This window comes from Spermophilus citellus (genome assembly GCF_964194105.1).
Source record: "Spermophilus citellus genome assembly, chromosome: 9".
Classification (NCBI taxonomy): Eukaryota; Metazoa; Chordata; class Mammalia; order Rodentia; family Sciuridae; genus Spermophilus; species Spermophilus citellus.
In genome coordinates this window covers 28,274,695-28,292,517 of record NC_138191.1, presented here as the reverse complement: position 1 = coordinate 28,292,517, position 17,823 = coordinate 28,274,695, and the positions used below count along the sequence as shown (strand labels likewise).

At 39.8% G+C, this 17,823-nt stretch overlaps 1 protein-coding gene across 1 annotated transcript in view; it reads right to left on the bottom strand.

The window, feature by feature from the left end:
* Nucleotides 1–17,823, bottom strand: part of LOC308656941 (uncharacterized protein) — an 867,415-nt gene that overhangs the window by 533,561 nt on the left and 316,031 nt on the right. The window contains exons 5-8 of the mRNA XM_081308320.1: nt 7,887–8,093; nt 7,089–7,137; nt 6,074–6,240; nt 4,636–4,741 (exon numbers count right to left, since the gene is read on the bottom strand). Coding sequence (XP_081164446.1) covers nt 4,636–4,741; nt 6,074–6,240; nt 7,089–7,137; nt 7,887–8,093 — 529 coding nt within the window. The remainder of the gene's footprint in view (nt 1–4,635; nt 4,742–6,073; nt 6,241–7,088; nt 7,138–7,886; nt 8,094–17,823) is intronic.

Here is a 17,823-nt window from a genome sequence, read left to right as displayed (position 1 = left end):
TTATACATAGTAGTGGGTTCATTCGGACAAAATCATACACACATGCAATTTCACTTCAGTTCATGATTGCCCCCTTCCCTCTTTTTTCTCCCATTCCCCCTAACATTTCCCAAATCTTTTTCAACTACTCTACTAAACTTCTTTTTGCTCATTTATTAATTTATATTTGATTGCTTCTTTCTACCTATGCATAAAGGTGGCGTCCCCTGCGGTATATTTATATGCCCACGTAACAACTTTTTAAGAATTCATTCTGGGGCTGGGGTTGTGGCTTAGTCGAGAACACTTGCCTCAAATGCCTGAGTCCCTTTGATCAATCCTAAGCACCAGGTTAAAAATATATATAAATATATTGTGTTCATCTATAACAACAACAAAAAACAATCAATGCATTGCCTCCCCTTACCCATCTCTGCACTCTGCCTCTCAATCTTCTCCATTACTGCTCTTTCCTTTATCTGTATGATATCCTATCCTGCCCTCCCCATTTCCTTTGTTTTACTCTAGTTTCTGCATGAGAGTAAACATTCAAGTTTTGAGTTTTTGTGTTTGGCTTATTTCACGTAGCATGATATTCTCATTGCTATCCATTTACCTGTAAATGTCATTATTTCATTTTCTTTTATGCCTTTGAAGAACCCCAGTGTGTGTTCACACACATATCATATATATGTGTCAGAATTATAAAATTTATTTATCTATTAAGGTGATTCCATAATTTAGCTATTGTGAAATGTGCTGCTATAAACATTGAGGTAGCTGTCACTGTAGTATGCTGATTTTAGAAGTTTTGGCAAAGTACCAAGGAGTGGGAAGATCCTCATAGGATGTTTACATCTCTAGTTTTTTGATGAATCTCTATAGTGGTTTCTGGACTTGTACTAGTCTGCAGTCCCCTTAACACTATACAAGTGTACATTTTCCCCACAACGTTGCCTGCATTTTTTTTATGTATATTCTTGAACATTGCAATTCTGGAGTGAGATAAAATTTTAGTATTGCTTTCATTTGCTTTCCCTAATTGCTAGTGATGTTGAACCTTTCTCATCTATTTGGCTATTTGTAATTTTTTTGTTAAGAAGTTTCTATTTCATTTTTTCTATTGCCCATTTATTGATTGGGTTATTTGGGATATTTTTGTATGAAGTGCTTTGAGTTATTTCTATATTTGGGGTATTAATCCCTAATCAGATGAGTAGCTGACCAAGATATTTTTCCCATTCTGTAGGCTCTCTCTTCACACTCTTCTTTCTTTCCTTTGCTGGGAAGAAGTTTTGTAGTTTGATGGCGTCCCACTTATTTATTCATAGTTTCAGTTCATGTACTTTTGAGGAAGCTGGTGCCAGCAATAATATGTAGAATGTTGGCCCTACATTCTTTTCTAACAGTTGTAAGTTTTCTGGTCTAATTCCTAAGTGTTTGATCCATTTTCATTTGAGTTTTGTGCAGGGTGAGAAATAGGGTTTTAGTGTTATTTTTCTACATAGTTATCCAGTTGTCCCAGAACCATTTATTAATAAAAAGGCTCATTTCTCCAATGTATATTTTTGCACCTTTGTTAAGTACCACAGGGCTCTAAGTATGTGGATTTGTCTCTGTCTTCTATTCTGACCTATTGGTCTTTGGGTCTATTTTTGTGACAATATCATGCTTTTTGTTACTACAGCTCTGCAGCATTACTTATTGTCGGGTGTTTTGTATTTAACAGTGGTATCAATAATAAAAAACAAACTGAAATAGAAAATTAGTTCAAGAATTAGATAGTAGGAGACAACTATGTAGGCTAATATATTAACATCCCAACTTGAAGTGGTGGGAATTACAATATATATATATTTAGGAATGCAGTATTTTTCTTTTGGCAGAGCTATTTTTGTTTAATACTTTTACTTTATTTATTTTTACGTGGTGCTGAGGATCCAATCAGTGCCTTACACATGCTAGGCAAGTGCTCCGCCACTGAGCTACAACCCCAAATCTAGGAATACAGTATTTTTATTGAAAATTCTTTTTTAAAATATTAATTTTACATAATAGCATATTTTGGCATATTATACATACATAGAATAATTATAACTTGTTGAAAATAGGATCCCCCATTATTGTGGTTGTACATGACGAAGAACTTCATTGTTTGTATATTCATACATGAAGATAGGAAAGATGTGTCTTATTCATTCTCCTGTCTTTCCTATTACATGTTCCCCCCTTCTCTTCATTCCCCTTTATTTAGTCCAATGAACCTCTAATCTTAGACTCCCTTGTTGTGAGTTAGCACCCACATTCTGCCTTTGGGTTTTGGGAATGCCTTATTTCACAAAGCATGATAGTCTCCAGTTCCATCCATTTACTGGTGAATGATATAATTTTATTTTTCATTATGGCTGAGTAGTATTCCATTTTGTATGTGTACCAAATTCTTTATCTATTCATCTGATGTAGGACACCTAAGTTGGTTCTGTAGCTTGACTATTGTGAATTGAGCTGCTATTAAATATTGAAGTGGTTATTTCACTGCGGTATGCTGATTTTAAGTTGTTTGGGTATAAAGTGAGGAGTGGGATAATGGGTCAAATAGCGGTTCCATTCCACGTTTTGTAAAAAAGCTCCACACTGCTTTCCAGAATGATTGTATCAATTTGCAATTCCACCAGCAATGTATTAAGTGAATCTCTTTCCCCACATCCTTGCCATCATTTACTGTTGATTTTATTTTTAATATTTACCATTCTGAGTGGGGTGAGTGAATTCTCAGTATACTTTTGATTTACATTTCTCTAATTGCTAAGATTTTAAATACTGCAACCTGTGGATCAACCAAGTTTAGGCAGCTTTTCTGATCTGATTTCTGATCTCAGGTTTTTCTGTACTAAATCTGCGTTTCTCTGTGTTCTCCCCTCCATTTGTGGGGAATCTTTGCTGCTTTCGGTACCCATGTGGCAGGTGCGTAGGCGTCTATATATTCTTATTCTTTGTTTTTGTACTCAAATTTCTGATTCCCTAGTCCAATTGAATGTACACTATTATATTTTGTGAAATTCCTTTTTCATCAACCTCAGTAAGTGGATATATTCCTGCTGCTGTGCTCATGAGACAAGGTAATGCAGCTTTCCACTATCTCACCATCTTCTGGTCTTGCAATACAGCTTTTTATCCAGGATGATTGCTCATCACTTTTAACACTTTTCAGGTTGATGCCATCCCATTTGTGGATGTTTGATTTTATTTCTTGAACTTTAGGAGTGTACTTAAGGAATTCAGTTCCTGAGCCTCGATGTTAGAGTGTTGGGCCTACATGTTCTTCTGGTAGATGCAGGGTTTCTGGTCTACTTCAAAGGTCTTTGATATGCTTTCAGTTCAGTTTTAAGAGAGAGGGACTAAATTTCATTTGACCACCTATGGATTTCCAGTTTTTCCAGCACCATTTGTTGAAGAGGCTATCCTCAGCACACTATAGTGATATAGTCACATCAATGTTTTCAGCAGCACAATTCACAATAGCTAAGCTATGGATTCAACCTAGGTTTTAATATATATATACACACACATGTATTGCTCAGCCATAAAGAAGAATAACTTTATGATATTTGCCAATATATGGATGAATCTGGAGACTACCATGCTAAGTGAATTAAGTCAATCTCCCCAAATACAAATATGAAATGTTTTCTCTGACATTCGGAAGCTAATGTACACTAAGGAGGGAAGAGGGGAAGAATACAAGTTCCAGGTATTAGACAAAGGGAAATGAAGGAAAAAGAGTACGGTAAGGAAAGGAAATGAATGGTAAGAAAAGGAATGAACCTGACATAATTTTGCTGTGTACATATAGGAACACAATGCAGAGAATGTCACCTTTATGTACATCAAAAGCCTGGGGTCCTAATTAGATTAAGATATATTCCATGCTTCTATATGATATCAAAATGGGCTCTACTCTCATGAATAACTAAAAATTAATAAAAAACATAATAAAAATGACACTTTAATTTGCATGTTTAAGTTAACAATCCAGGGGGCTGGGTTTGTGGCTTAGTGGTAGAGCATTCGCCTCGCATGTATAAGACGCTGGGTTCGATCTTCAGCACCACATAAAAATAAATAAGTGAAATAGAGGCATTATGTCCAACTACAACTAAAAAAAAATATTAAAAAAAGATAACAACCCAGGTTTGAGTTAGACTTGTTCCCTATGAAAACACCCAGAGAGAGATCTATGTGCTAGTAACTTAGGAAAGATTCATTCCCAGCAGAAAGAGGTAATGAAGTCAAGGAAATCAGGTACAGAAGGCAAAAAAGTCTAGAAAGTATAGAATTTAAGGGAAGGTAGCATGTGTCTGAAAGATGCTCTTCATAAGGTTGGGACCCTAATCTGACTGGGCTTCCCTGTGTCAGTTATCAAGAATATTAGGAGACCAGGTGTGAGAACAGAGCAGAGTCCAGAATGTAAACAGGAAATGTAGATGGAAGGGCAGGTCAGGGCTACAAGGCCATGGGAAATACAGATAAGACCCAACAGAGGCTCCACCTGCTGTTGGAGACAAGCACAGGTGAAGAGAAATCACTGCAGAAGGATGAGCTCCAGTCTTATAGAGTTAAAAGGAGTCAAGTGCATCCCAGAGCCAACATCCCAGAGCCTGAAGGCCAGGGAATCTGCATGCTAGTTTCCTCTTGCTCATCAGAATTTTTCTTATAATTATCCTTTGTTTGCAGACAACTGTGGCATCATTGAGGACATGCTCTGTAAGTATGTGCAAGTAAGACAGGATTTGTAAAATCCAATAGCACCCAGATATATTTGCCAAACACTAGAAAATCAGAGTGGAGGTAGGTTGTGCTTTGGGGAAGAAAGAGATAATAAAAATCAAGCAAAATCAAAGGAGAAACAAACACATTATTAAAGAAAGGAAAACTCATCCTAAGGAATTAAAAAGTATGCATAATAATGATATACTTCATGTATACCCATTATATATGATAAAGCACATGTATAAACAATGTGTAATACACACAAGAGGGATCTCTATATTTATCTGATGGACAACTGCTCCTTTGGGCTCTTGATTCCACCTGTGCATGGGAAACTTGCATCTATGATATGTATGGGCTCACATGTCCACTCAAAGGCCCTTGGGCCTTCTCTGAGGAAGTTGAAAGGAAAAGAGGGTTCAGTAACAATCCCAATTCTTCCTTTGCTAACCACTCCTGGAAAACCCATTTTTTTATGTCCCTGCAAATTGACCCAACCTAGCGACCCAGGCACAGTGACAGAAATCATGTGTCCAATGGACATGTCATCTTTTGTACATGTGCCTAGGTATTCTTGGGTGGGTGGTGCCCATACAAAAGTTCCTAAAATAAAGTAATCCAATTGACAAAGAGGGCTTTGAAGTAACAATGTGTTCATGTTTATTATCCAAATATGATTAATCTTAGTTACATTTTCTGGAGAGAACATTCTACAGAGACACCAGGGCATGGGACAAAAAAAGGAATTTATTGATCTTGATCCACAGGCAGAAAAGATCATGAATAGAAATGGTGAACATCATATTTTTCTTTGTGGGGGGGACACCAGAGATTTAACTCAGGGGACTTGACCACTGAGCCACATCCCCAGCCCTATTTTGTGTTTAATTTACAAATTGGGTTTCACTGAATTTCTTAGCACCCCACTGTTGCTGATGCTGGCTTTGAATTCATTCTCCTGACTCAGCCTCCTAAGCCACTGGGATTTTTGGCCTGAGCCCCATGCCAAGCACAGCAGACATACTTTAAAGACAGAATCAGTCAGAGTCTCTGAAGTGCTCATGATGTGCTCCCTCTTAATTGCAACCTACATGCAAATATATGGCTGACACAGAAAAGGCAACAATGAAATAAACCTGACCAGGCCATAGGAAAACAGCAAAGGTTAAGATCCACCTGACCTCTGTACCTACTCTGAAACAAAATGGGTCTCCTGCCTCTACATGCATATATCTCAGCCTACACAGTAGAGTTGAGTGCAGAGAATTTTTGCTTTCTCAGGGAGACAAGTTAGATTCATCTAAATTATGATAGGAGTACTCACTGGCTTCATCCACAGCAGAACTGACTTTAGGCTCAGCTGATGAGAAGACAGAGCTTCTGACAAGTTCTTGTGTGTTAGATGAATTAGGATGATCCGAGGGTAGAAAATAAGTTTTCCCCAGCAGGAGGTCATCCTCTTTCTCCTCCTGCAGTTCACCACTGGGAATGCTGAAACAAGGAAGAATAACAGAAAAAAATCAAGGTGGTTTAGAAGCTACAGCCTCCCAGTTGGTCCTGATTTAAAGATGAAGGGTGGAGTCCCCAAACAGATCCCTCCCTTCAAAAGTGATCCATAAAATTATTTTCATCTGATGAACATAGTTCAGGTGCCATGGTATGAGAGAGAGAGGGAGAGCACCAGTGTCCAGTGTACTGGCCAGATTACAAGCTGAAGAGAAAGGAGGCTCAACTTCATCTATAAAGTACAACTACAGAAGGATCATACAATGAGAAGCAAAGCTGTAGTTGAACCTAGGGCAGGACTGATATTGACACTTACATATAGATGGCCAGCAAATACAGCCTGGTACATGAGAGTGCCCAAAGAATGTGTGCCTTCTAGAACTTTTTCTATCCATTTTTTTTTGACATAATACTTTTTTTTTTTGGGGGGGGGGGGTGAAAGGGGTAGAAAGGCAGCATATTTCTGCTTTTCTTGCTATGACATACCTGTCTGCGATTATCAGGCCATAGTACAGAAAGATACTATGCCTCTAATTCTGATTATTCAACTTAAAAATAAACAAGTGATTTTTGTTAAAAGGAAGAAATGCCCAAGACTGACTGTGCAGTTCTTCTCAGTCACACTCACTGTACCAGCACCAGGAAGATAAAAGATAACCTGGCTAAAGGGCTCCATCACACTGGGCTTAGTCAACATCATCACTGCCAACAGTAGTCTTTTTTACATTTGGTCATCAAATGTGTCTACTTTTGACCTCATGGTCTATTCTTTCAGGTTATCCTTAACCCCTTATTTTGCCCTTTCTTACAATCTCCAGATTATTTGTTGTTACCTGGAATTCAGTGAATTTTGGTCTTTTTCTTCATCATTTTCATGGTTTTCTGCAAACAATTCAAAAACATCCAGGAGTCATTACATAGTGCTGTTTCACCCATCTCAACACAGAGCCCATGTGGGTTCTTCAGTCACCTTGGCTAGACAGGAATAAGATCTGCAGGAAATCTTGAGAGTTATTGCAATTTAGATCAGGAATGAGCAGAAGAAGGAGTCATGGAAAATGGAGTGGGCTAAGGGGTGAAGACAAAATGACTCCAGAACTGTTTGGGTCTGCCACCTACAGCCCAGATGAAGTTCAGTTGTCATAATCTTTCCCATCAGTTTTCACAATTTTCCTCTGTGTGTACAAGATAAGAATCCAGGGTTGACTTAGTCCTGTTTGCCAAGGAGGGTCCAAGAAGGAGCCATGTGCCAGAAGAAAGAGGCAGCGGAGTCAAGGAAGGTGGTTAGATCAAAAGTGTGTGATTCCAGGGAAGGTGGCATGTGTCTGAAAGATGCTCTTCATGGGATTAGGACCCCCAATTAAGCTGGGCTTTCCCGTGGCAATTACAGGGAATATCAGGACAGCAGATGTAGGAACAGAGCAGACTTCAGAATGCAAACAGGACGTGGAGATGGAAGGGCCTCTCAGGGTGGGAGACCATAAAATAGAGACATAAGACCAGAAAGTCTCCATCTGTTTTGGAAAGAACCAATGGTGAAGAGAAAACACAGCAGAAGGAGCTACATCCTCATAGAGAAAGCTAAAATGGGAAAGTGCATCCCAGAGCCACAGGAGCTGTCACCACTCTACCCGAAGCTTGAAGTCCAGGGAATCTGCATGCCATTCTCCACTTGCAGAAGCGTTGTTTTCTTTTCATGATCTTCTCTTTCAGGACACTCATGGTATCAGTGAGGACATGCAGCTCACATCCAGGTGTTTTGACAGCCAAGCCTCCAAGGGCATCACCCTCAAGCTTGGGAAGGTTCTGCAGTTCAATGCAAGTATCCAAATTCAGTTCTGAAAATAAAACAGAAACTATTATCCTGTGACACAACTATTGAACCAAAAGAGTCACCTAATCAAGAAAGCAGCCTTGCACAAGAAAGTCTAAGTATTGATGTGTAGCTTATAGAGACTGATACTTTCAGGGCTGGGGTTGTAGCTTGGAGTTAGAGCACTTGCCTCAAATGCATGAGGCCCTGGGTTCTATCCTCACTACCACATAAAAATAAAGACATTGGGACTGATGCTTACATTTTGTTGATGATTCTGGCATATCCAGTATGATAAACTTGACAGGAGGCAAGAGTGCTTCCAATTCTTGAAAATATTCAAGAAATATGGAAGTTATACACACCTATAGCTCCCCAGTATAAAAGGCAATAATAACACTAGAGATCTAGACAGAGCTTTTAATCAGATAGAGATTATCAAAGTTAAGCAAAATCATAGTAGAAAGAAAACTATATGAAAGTAGAGAACTGGGGAAGAATCATCCTTGGAATATTTTAAATCTTACTCTGACTGACTTATTTTATATACAGGCATTATTACTAATAGAACTACTGTATATGCCTAACATATAATGGATACATCTGATGAACACAAAATTATGAACATTTACATGTGGGATTGTATAATATCAATATTCTGGCCATTAGAACTCATAAATAATTTAGAAACCTGAAGAAAAAAAGAGAGATGTTTGAAAAGCAGATGTTCAAAAATTCCCTGTGAGACACCAGAACACTATCATCCAACTGAGCCTGTAGGCTGAGTCTTGACTGAGATTGTGGGATCATCCTAGAGAGTTCAGCATGAAGAAAAGATGGTGAACCTCCCTAAATTATCACATGTGCTTCAAGAACTACACACCAGTGACACACACTGAGCCCATGCCAGGGAGTGCTCCACATGAGGGACAGGTGTTTCTTCTCTTGCATGACCCTCAGAGGTTTGTAATGAGTGCAAGGTTGCCCACATCTGTCAGATGAGTGTGCTACCTGACATGAGAACCACAGGCTCCAGAAGCTGATATTGAGGGAGACAGAGAATCAAGATGAACACAACCCAGATTAAGGGGGCAGGAGGGACTGAAACTCAGTCTTCACATCTGAGCAGAATTGAGTCCTTGTGAGGACACTGGCAACATGGCTGTGGAGACAGATGAATGGAGAGGATGGACTCAGTGTGGAATCATCAGGGAGACCAATTTGTGCACTTTCTGTGTGAAGGTGTCACATTAATTCAAAGAGATGAGGAAAGGAGAAAAGTGAGCTGGATATGTCAGGACACAGACTTGTGGGCCCAGGATTGATACTATTACTGAAAAATTGCTCTATATCAAATGAAAATATCTTTTGTGAAATTATGTTTATCAAATCTCCAGAAGTTATCTGAGGATTTGAGATTACAGAGTCAAAGCTTTCATTAAAAATTTTTATTTTTATTGAACTGGTACTATGGAAGTTATTTTAATAAACAATGAAAGAGATGAAAGCACCTAAGATATGCACTTGGTAAAGGCCAGCCCAGGACCTGAGAGTGTATCTAACCCTAGGCCCCAGGCTCCAGCTCACATCACTATATCAGAGAATCGCAGCTTTCAGTCTGACCGAGAGAACATGCTTCTTCACATTAAAGGAAACAATTAATAATGTGAAGAGAGAGCCTACAGAATGAGAAAAGATTTTTACCACATGCACCTCAGACAAGTATTCAATCAAGCTTAAATAAAGCCAAAAGACACTGTAAAAAAAAAAAAAAGAGTATTCAATCCTCAGGATGTATTAAGAACTCAAAAAACTAAAAACCCAAGAGAAAAAAAAAATTAAATAACCCAATAAACAAATGGGCAAAGGACTGAACATGCACCTCACAGCCGAAAAAATACTAATGGCCAAAAGATACACGAACAACTCTTTATCATCTCTAGCAATTAGAGAAATGCAAATTAAAACTACACAGAGATTCCATCTCACTTGAATTAGAATGGCAATTATAAAGAATTCAAGTAACAATAAATGTTGGTGGGGAATGGAGTGAGAAAGGTTCTCTCATACATTTTGGGTAGGACTGAAAATTAGAGCAGCCACTATGGAAAGCAGTATGAAGATTCCTTAGAAAACTTGGAATGAAACCACCATTTGACATCATCAACAGATGAATGGATAAAGAAAATGTAATGTATATAGAGAATGGAATATTACTAAGCCATTGAGAAAAATAAAACAATGGCATTTGCCAGTAAATGGATGGAACTGGAGATATCATGCTAAGTGAAATAAGCCAATCCCAAACACCAAAGGCTATATGTTCTGACTTGTAGATGCTAACCAGAAACAAGGGAGGTTGGGGAAGGGAATAATAGAAATCTACTGTATTGGACAAAGGAAAATAAAGGGATGGGAGGGGAGAGAGAAACAGGAAAGACAATAGAATTAACTGGACCTAACTAGCCTTAACTAGCCTTGTATTTGAATACATAACTAGGGTAAATTCACATCATAAACCAAAAGAGCGGGATCATCGACAGGATGTTATACTCTACTAATGTGTAATTTGCAAAATACATTCTACTGTCGTATGTTACTAAACAAGAACAACAACAACAAAGGCAGGTGTCCAGAAAAGCGTGTCCCTGAAGAAAAATCATCCACTTAAGATGGCTTTGAAAAAAAAAAAAATGAGTTCAAGGCTATTTTCTCAGTATTATTAAACTCCATCACTGTTTGTAGAGAGGACATTCTATTGAGACTCAATGACGTGATTGAAATAAAAAGATTTCTTGATCTTTCTTTCCAAGGAGGAAAGATCATGGAAAGAATATAGGATACCATGGAAAGGGGTGTCGAGTGGTTGTATAACATTCCCTCTCTGCATTTCGGAAGCCTATGATTCCCTGTGGTCTATGTACCACCTACAATCCATACACATGTACAGTCTGTTGCCACCTGGAGGCTGTTAGCAGCTATAAGCAATGCAGCAGAGGAGCTGGCTCCTTATTGTAAATCAATTGTATGAAACTGTGAAGAGATATCGGGTCCATAATCCTTATATTTTCCACATACTACAGAGGCAAATTGGACATTCCTCCTGATATAATTGTGTTCTATGTCCCTAGGGAAATGAATAGATGTCCTCAGAAATTAAACTGACTGGAGGTTTCCAGCAGCCTCATGTCAATCCAGGTCAGGCTCAGGAAGAACTGGGTACAAGAGGGCCTGCTGCCCACTACTGTGTTCTCCACACACTCTCCTTAAAAATCCCTCATTCTCACCAGGATCTGCTTCAGTTTTCTCAAAATTTCTTCAATCTGACTGTTTGGCTCCATCACCCTGAGAACACACCTCATCATACTCTCATTACTGGTGTCTAGATTCTTCCACTCTCCTCCTCACTACCTTCTCTGGTTGTGAAGTCCCCCAAAGATCAACTCTCCCGTCAGGTTTACTTTTGTTAAGATACAGCTGCACAGTGTTACCCATGCTGGCCTCACACTCCTGGCCATGAGAGAACCTCCTGCTGGGACCACTGAGCCCAGCCTCACTAGCCTTCTAACTCACTGTCCTGCTCTTACCATGTTCCCTCTCTGCCTGTGAAAACTGTATTCCTACATCCCCCTGAATAATTCCAACTCCCCATCTTGCATTTGAAGTCCTCATTCCTGGCCCCACAAGGTTATCCAACATCACATCCCAACACTCCCATACACCATCCTTCCTTGTCAGGCTGTCTCCTCCCTGACTCTCACTCTGCTTCACTGTCTTCCAGCAATCAGGTCTTTGTCTACAGATGCTGCTCCCTGCCTCTCATGTACTGTGTGTCCCCAAGTCTCAGTTCATCCATCATTAATCATCTGTCACTGAAGACACTCAGTAACATGCATGAGAGATCCTCTTGACCTGAAGGAGAAAGTATCTTAAACCAATATGCCTGTTTGTGAAAGCAATGGTGAAACAGACAAAAAAGGAGATTAGACCTGGAAGGATTGAAAATGGCCACTGACACAAGAATCTCTTCATGGACTCTTGGCAACGTGGACAGTTTCTTCACAAAGGTCTTGTATGCCATGCTTACTACCAGCCACTCTATCATTACATAATTTTGGTGGGAAGGAGAACTCCTTTCACATGTCCAACCCCTACATCCTGGCCCATTCCATTTCATGAAATCCTATTTAGTCTCATTATATCAAAAACAAATCTCCTCCCCTTCAATCTACTTCTTTCAGTTCCTTGAGGCTGGATCCCTCAATCATTGTGTACAATATTTTTTGCCACTGTGTCTAAACCTCCAGCCCCTCCTATATATAGTGTCTATTATGAAAAGTGGCCAAATCTGTGAAGTCCCTTGGGAAAGTCTCACCTTCCCACAAGGATATTACATTTAAACTACCTTGAACTCAGACTGAAGGGCTTTGGGGTAATTTAGTATCAAGGTGGCTGTAGCTCAATGTAGACTCGCTCTCTCTACCACTTCTGTGAATGACCACAGAGCCAGGTCTACCCTCTAGGTCATCTGGAATAAATATTTTAAATCGGGTTAGAATTTTGTCATGTTTTCTGTTGCCTGCTTTTAGCAGGGAGGAACCCTGCTGACATTTTTCAAGGCTCACAGTAGAAGATCCTCTACAACTATTGGAGCCATTTATCAAATTCTGAAAGTATTGTTACATGCCATTAGTGGGCAAGATGGGAAAGTCCTCAATAAAATATCAAGTTGTAGCTTAGTTATATTCATGTTGTTTCTGCAGGGCTTTCTGTGTACACAGAGGATAGGTCTGAGTAGAGAGGTCAGCACCACTACTGTAGTTACAGCTGTGTCCTGTTCACAATATACACATTAGGGTCAGAGAACCCACACAGGATGAATATTTGTACAATTAGAATGCTCTTTTTCTTCATTTCAGATTCAGGTATAAAGGTGACTGTGTCCAGCTCTATTTGGAGGGAATGGATGAGGCACTGGCTCTTCCCAGGGACAAAGTATACTGATTAATAGCTCAACAACCCATGTGAGAGGCCTTATGAATTCTTTGTTCCAGAGAAGCAATGTCTCTGTTTCTGTTTGAAATTGTCTCAAAAACATTTGTAACATACAGAATTAGGAATGGGTGAATACCCAACCCAGCCTCATCTTTGAAAGATCAGGCTGCACAGCAGTAAAAATATGTTGGCTGAGGAGTCAGGCAGACATGGGCCCTGTGTTCCCACCACACACTAGTGGAGATTTGGGGGCAGTGACCATGCTGAATCTCAGTGTCCGCAGCACTAGTGTAGAGACACCACCAACTGTGGACAGTGTCTCTTGAGGATTTAATGGAGTAGTCTGTATACAGAGATCACCTGGCAGTGGTTATAGTTCACCACATGTATTGTATTTCTGTTTCTGAAATGTTGTGACACTGAGATTAAACCTTTGCATCACTGCACCTCAGTGGAAATGGGAAAAAGAAAAAGATGGTCACACCTGAAAAGGCACTGACTAAAGCAAGGGTTGGGAAATAAATTTAGTCAGTTAATTTTACTATAAAACATTCGGATACAAGGAGACATCACAGACTTCTGCTCTTCCTAAAAACTGATTTAATGAGTAAAGACTCAAGAATTTCAAAAGTTTATCTGAGGAATAGTTGAACTCTACCATGAGAGAGAGGAAAGAAGAATATATTTTTTTTCTCTACATACTCTATAAAGCTACTATCACTCAGGGCTCTTGTTCAACAAGAGTGACAATCCTGGAACTTGTGGAGAGAAATGCTCTCTGCTGTCTGAATAACTGGGCCAGTTCCCCATCATGTACACTGGCCATTGACAATTTACATGAGAGCATAACTCTCAGACGGAACAGATGATTCAACATGTAATCTCTGGAGGAAAGAATCATTTGTGCTCCTTTGGGTTGAAAACTGCAGCAATGTATGGTGGAACAGAAACAGGAATGATTGACTGAAGGATAGCCTTCTCAGAGGAAGCTGAGAAACTGAGTCAACACTCAATAACCATAAGAGACTTCCATATGATTTTTGAATATTCTATCTCATGAAAAGAAGAGAGGAAATCATTAGAAAATAAATGCAATTTCCAAGGACACTGCAGAAGGAATGATTTAACCCCTTTAAAGACTGAGGTCTGACCAATCCCTCCTGGAACAAGTTGTAGTGATGTCTGTGAGGTGCTTCTAATCCCCTCCTCCTAACTCCAGTCTACTCGCAACTATGGCTGGCACAGTGCAGACCAGGATTAAAAATAAACTGACCTGGCAAGAAAAATAACAAAGCTTCAGATCCACCTGACCTCTACACCTGCTGGGAAACAAACTGGGTCTCCTGGCTCTGCAGGCATATGTCTCAGCCTAGATAGTGGAGTTGAGTGCAGAGAATTTGTGATTTACCAGAGAGACAAGTTGCATTCATCTGAATTAGGATAAAAGTACTCACTGGTTCCATCCACAGTAGAGCTGACTTTAGGCTCATGTGATGGGAACACAGAGCTTTTGACAAGTTCTTGTGTGTCACATGAATCAGGATGACCAGAGTCCCCAAAATATTTTTCATCCAGCTGGAGGTCATTCTCTTCTTCTTCCTGCAGTTCACTGTTGAGACTGCTGGGACAGCTGAGGCAGGGAAGAACAAAAGATGAAATCATGGTGGTTTAGAAATTACAGTCTCCCAGCTGGTCCCGATTCAAAGCTGAAGGGTGGAGTCCCAAACAGGTGCCTCCCTTCAAAAATGATTCAAAAAACCATTTTCATCTCAAGGACATAGATTAGGTGCCATGGTATGAGAGAGACCAAGGGCCACCATTGCTCAGTGTACTGACTTTTCTTGCTATGGAATACCTGTTGATGAGCTCAGGCTAACAGTACAGAAATGATTTTTGGATCTCATCCTGAGTTTGACCTTTACAAAGGGAACATATGATTTATTTAAGATCTAGAAGTGCCCAAGGCTGCTCAGTTCTTCTTGAGCAGACTCACTCTTACAATACCATAAAGAAGACAGAGAACTTTGCTAATGGGTTCCATCATCTTGGATAGAATCAACAACTTCACTGCAATCAGCACTCCTACTGTGCCTTTAAGAAACTTTGACTACATTTGACCTTATGCTCTGTACTTTTAGGATTCCTGCACCCATTTTATTTTACCCATTTTTTTCTAGCCCCTGGTCATTCGTTGTTACCTGAAATAAAGTGACTCTTCTTTATCACTGTCCTCATTGTCATGGTGTTCTGTAAACATATTCAGAAATGTAGAAGTCATTAAATAACTCCACCTTACTCATTCCAGTACAGACACCTCCCTCAGAAGAAGACATAATTTGTGTATATATAATTCAGGGAGCAACTAAGGGACTTAACCTGGAAGAACTCACATGTTGAGTTTAAAGAAATAGTCTGAGATGCTATGCTGATCCATCATGCACAACGTCTCTGACTGGGTGGATCATTATTATGGAATGCTCTTCATGTAACTGGACAAAGTCAAAATGCATTTTGGTCTCCTGATCCCTGGATACTCTTCCAGGTTCTTCTGGATTTCACTAACTGCAGCTTCCTTCCTTCCACAAAGCTTATTCCAAGACTTAGTGGCTCTGGGCCCCCTCACAATTCTCAAACAGAACCAGTTTCATTCTCTATGAAGAGGATTAAAATACCTGAGCCTCATTTTTCTCAATACTAGGGATTATTTTTAAGTATCTCAAAGTTAACTTTGGCAGTGTACTAGAAGGAAATTCCTCTTTCAGAACTTTTCTGGTATAAACCAATATTTCCACCACCTGATTCTAGCATTTTAATGTAAGCAAGATTAACCATTTCAATGTTCTCTCTTTTTTTTTTTTTTTTGGTACTGGCGATTGAACTTAGGGGCACATGACCACTGCACTACATCCCCAGGCCTATTTTGTATTTTATTTAGTGATAAGGTCTGAGTTGTTTACTGCCTTGCTTTTTCCTGAGGCTGGCTTTTTAAATTTTTTAAATTCTTTTTAGTTTTAGGTGGACACACAATATCTTTATTTTTTTTTTATGGTGCCGAGTGTTGAACCCAGTGCCTCATGCATGCTAGGTGACTGTCCTACCACTTGAGCCACATCCCATGCCCTCTGAGTTGGCTTTAAACCCAAGATCCTCCTGCCTCAACCTCCTGAGCAGCTGGGATTATAGGCTTGTGCTTGTAATCAAAGGATCAAACATGAGCAAGAACACTGTAGGAGAGATCAGTTGTCCTAGGTTGTAAGAATAAGGTCATGCAGAGCCCTGATATGCACACACATAAATGGTACCTGTGAGTAGGTTACAGTCTCTACAACTTCCCTGCTCTTGTTAGTTCTAGGTTTACCATCCTGAATTTGTCACTGGACCCTCAGAAGTATAATAAATAGGAGTGCATTTGTGTTTTAATGGGGTAGTCATGAGCTGCAGCTAGACAAATGGAGACTTCATGCTCACCCAAGAGACCAGCACTGACGCACGGGGGCTGGTGGATATCTGATGATTCAGAGTGACTGGGGCAAGTGTTACAGCCCTCATTCACTACGTCCTGCAGGATTTCTTTCTCCTCCTGTGGGGCTTGTCTCTGACTGGAGGGATAAAGAGTACGATTAAATGAGAGTAGTAAATATGAGTCCCAGTTGGTCTAAATAGAGGCCTAAGGGAGTGGTCACAGAAGGGCAAGAGGGTACTCCTTTCAAAGAGAAAGAAAATGATCCTCCTAGGATGTGGGCAGGGTGCACATGTCCTCATGACAGGACATAGAAAGAGGGGCTCAATCTACTGACTAGAAAAGAGCTGAGGACAGAGACTCCACTCTCCCTGTGTGATACAACCATGAGCCACAGCATACACAGAAAATGGACTTTATGTGTGTGTGTGTGCACGCATTTTTATAAGTGTGTGTGTGTGTGTGTGTATGTGTATTCCCCCCACCCAAGGCTATGACATTCCTGCCAAAAAGTCTTATCAACCAGAAAGAAACCAGATTTATATCTCATACTCAATGGACCCATACAAGACAGGAGATGTAGATTCTGTGAGGTAAAAAAACAAACAAACAAAAAAACAAAACATTCAGTTAGTTTGATTACTTCTAGTTGGATACAGACAGGAACGACAGAAAAGAAAAACACCTCCTTAAAAGATGGACTTTTTCCGTGATTGAGGAATGCAGTCATACCAGCAGCTTGTGTTTGCCTTTGCATATGAATAGTGTGGACACTTTGCACCTCTTGGTTTGCTCATCTGGGGACCCTCCTCATATTTAACCCATCCTCTTCCAGGCTCTTAACACTCATTGTTACCTGGGAGCCAGCAAGTCCTGTTCTTTTCGACTCTCCTCCTCTGCACCACTCCCTGAAATCAAATTCAGAAACATCCAGTCAATGAGTAGTTTCTACATCACTCACTACAAACACAGGGGAAACCTGAACTGAATGGAGAATCATTAGTCCCAGACCTTTACCAACACGGCTGTTATATGTCTGTGGATCTGATATGGTACAAGAGAATACTGTTAAAAAAGGTTTGAGCTATTCTTGAGGATGAAAAGGCATTTTCATGTCTCCAGTAGAAATCAGTAACTGGGAATTAACCTATGCCCACCCTACACTTCCCTGTAAACTAAAAGTTGCTGTAGTCTTTGTGTTTCATTATTCCATTGTTAGTAAACTGAAGGCAAAATAAGAATATCTTTACTTCTGGAAATGATGGATTTCCTTTTGATGAAAGAAAAGAGGAGAAAAAAA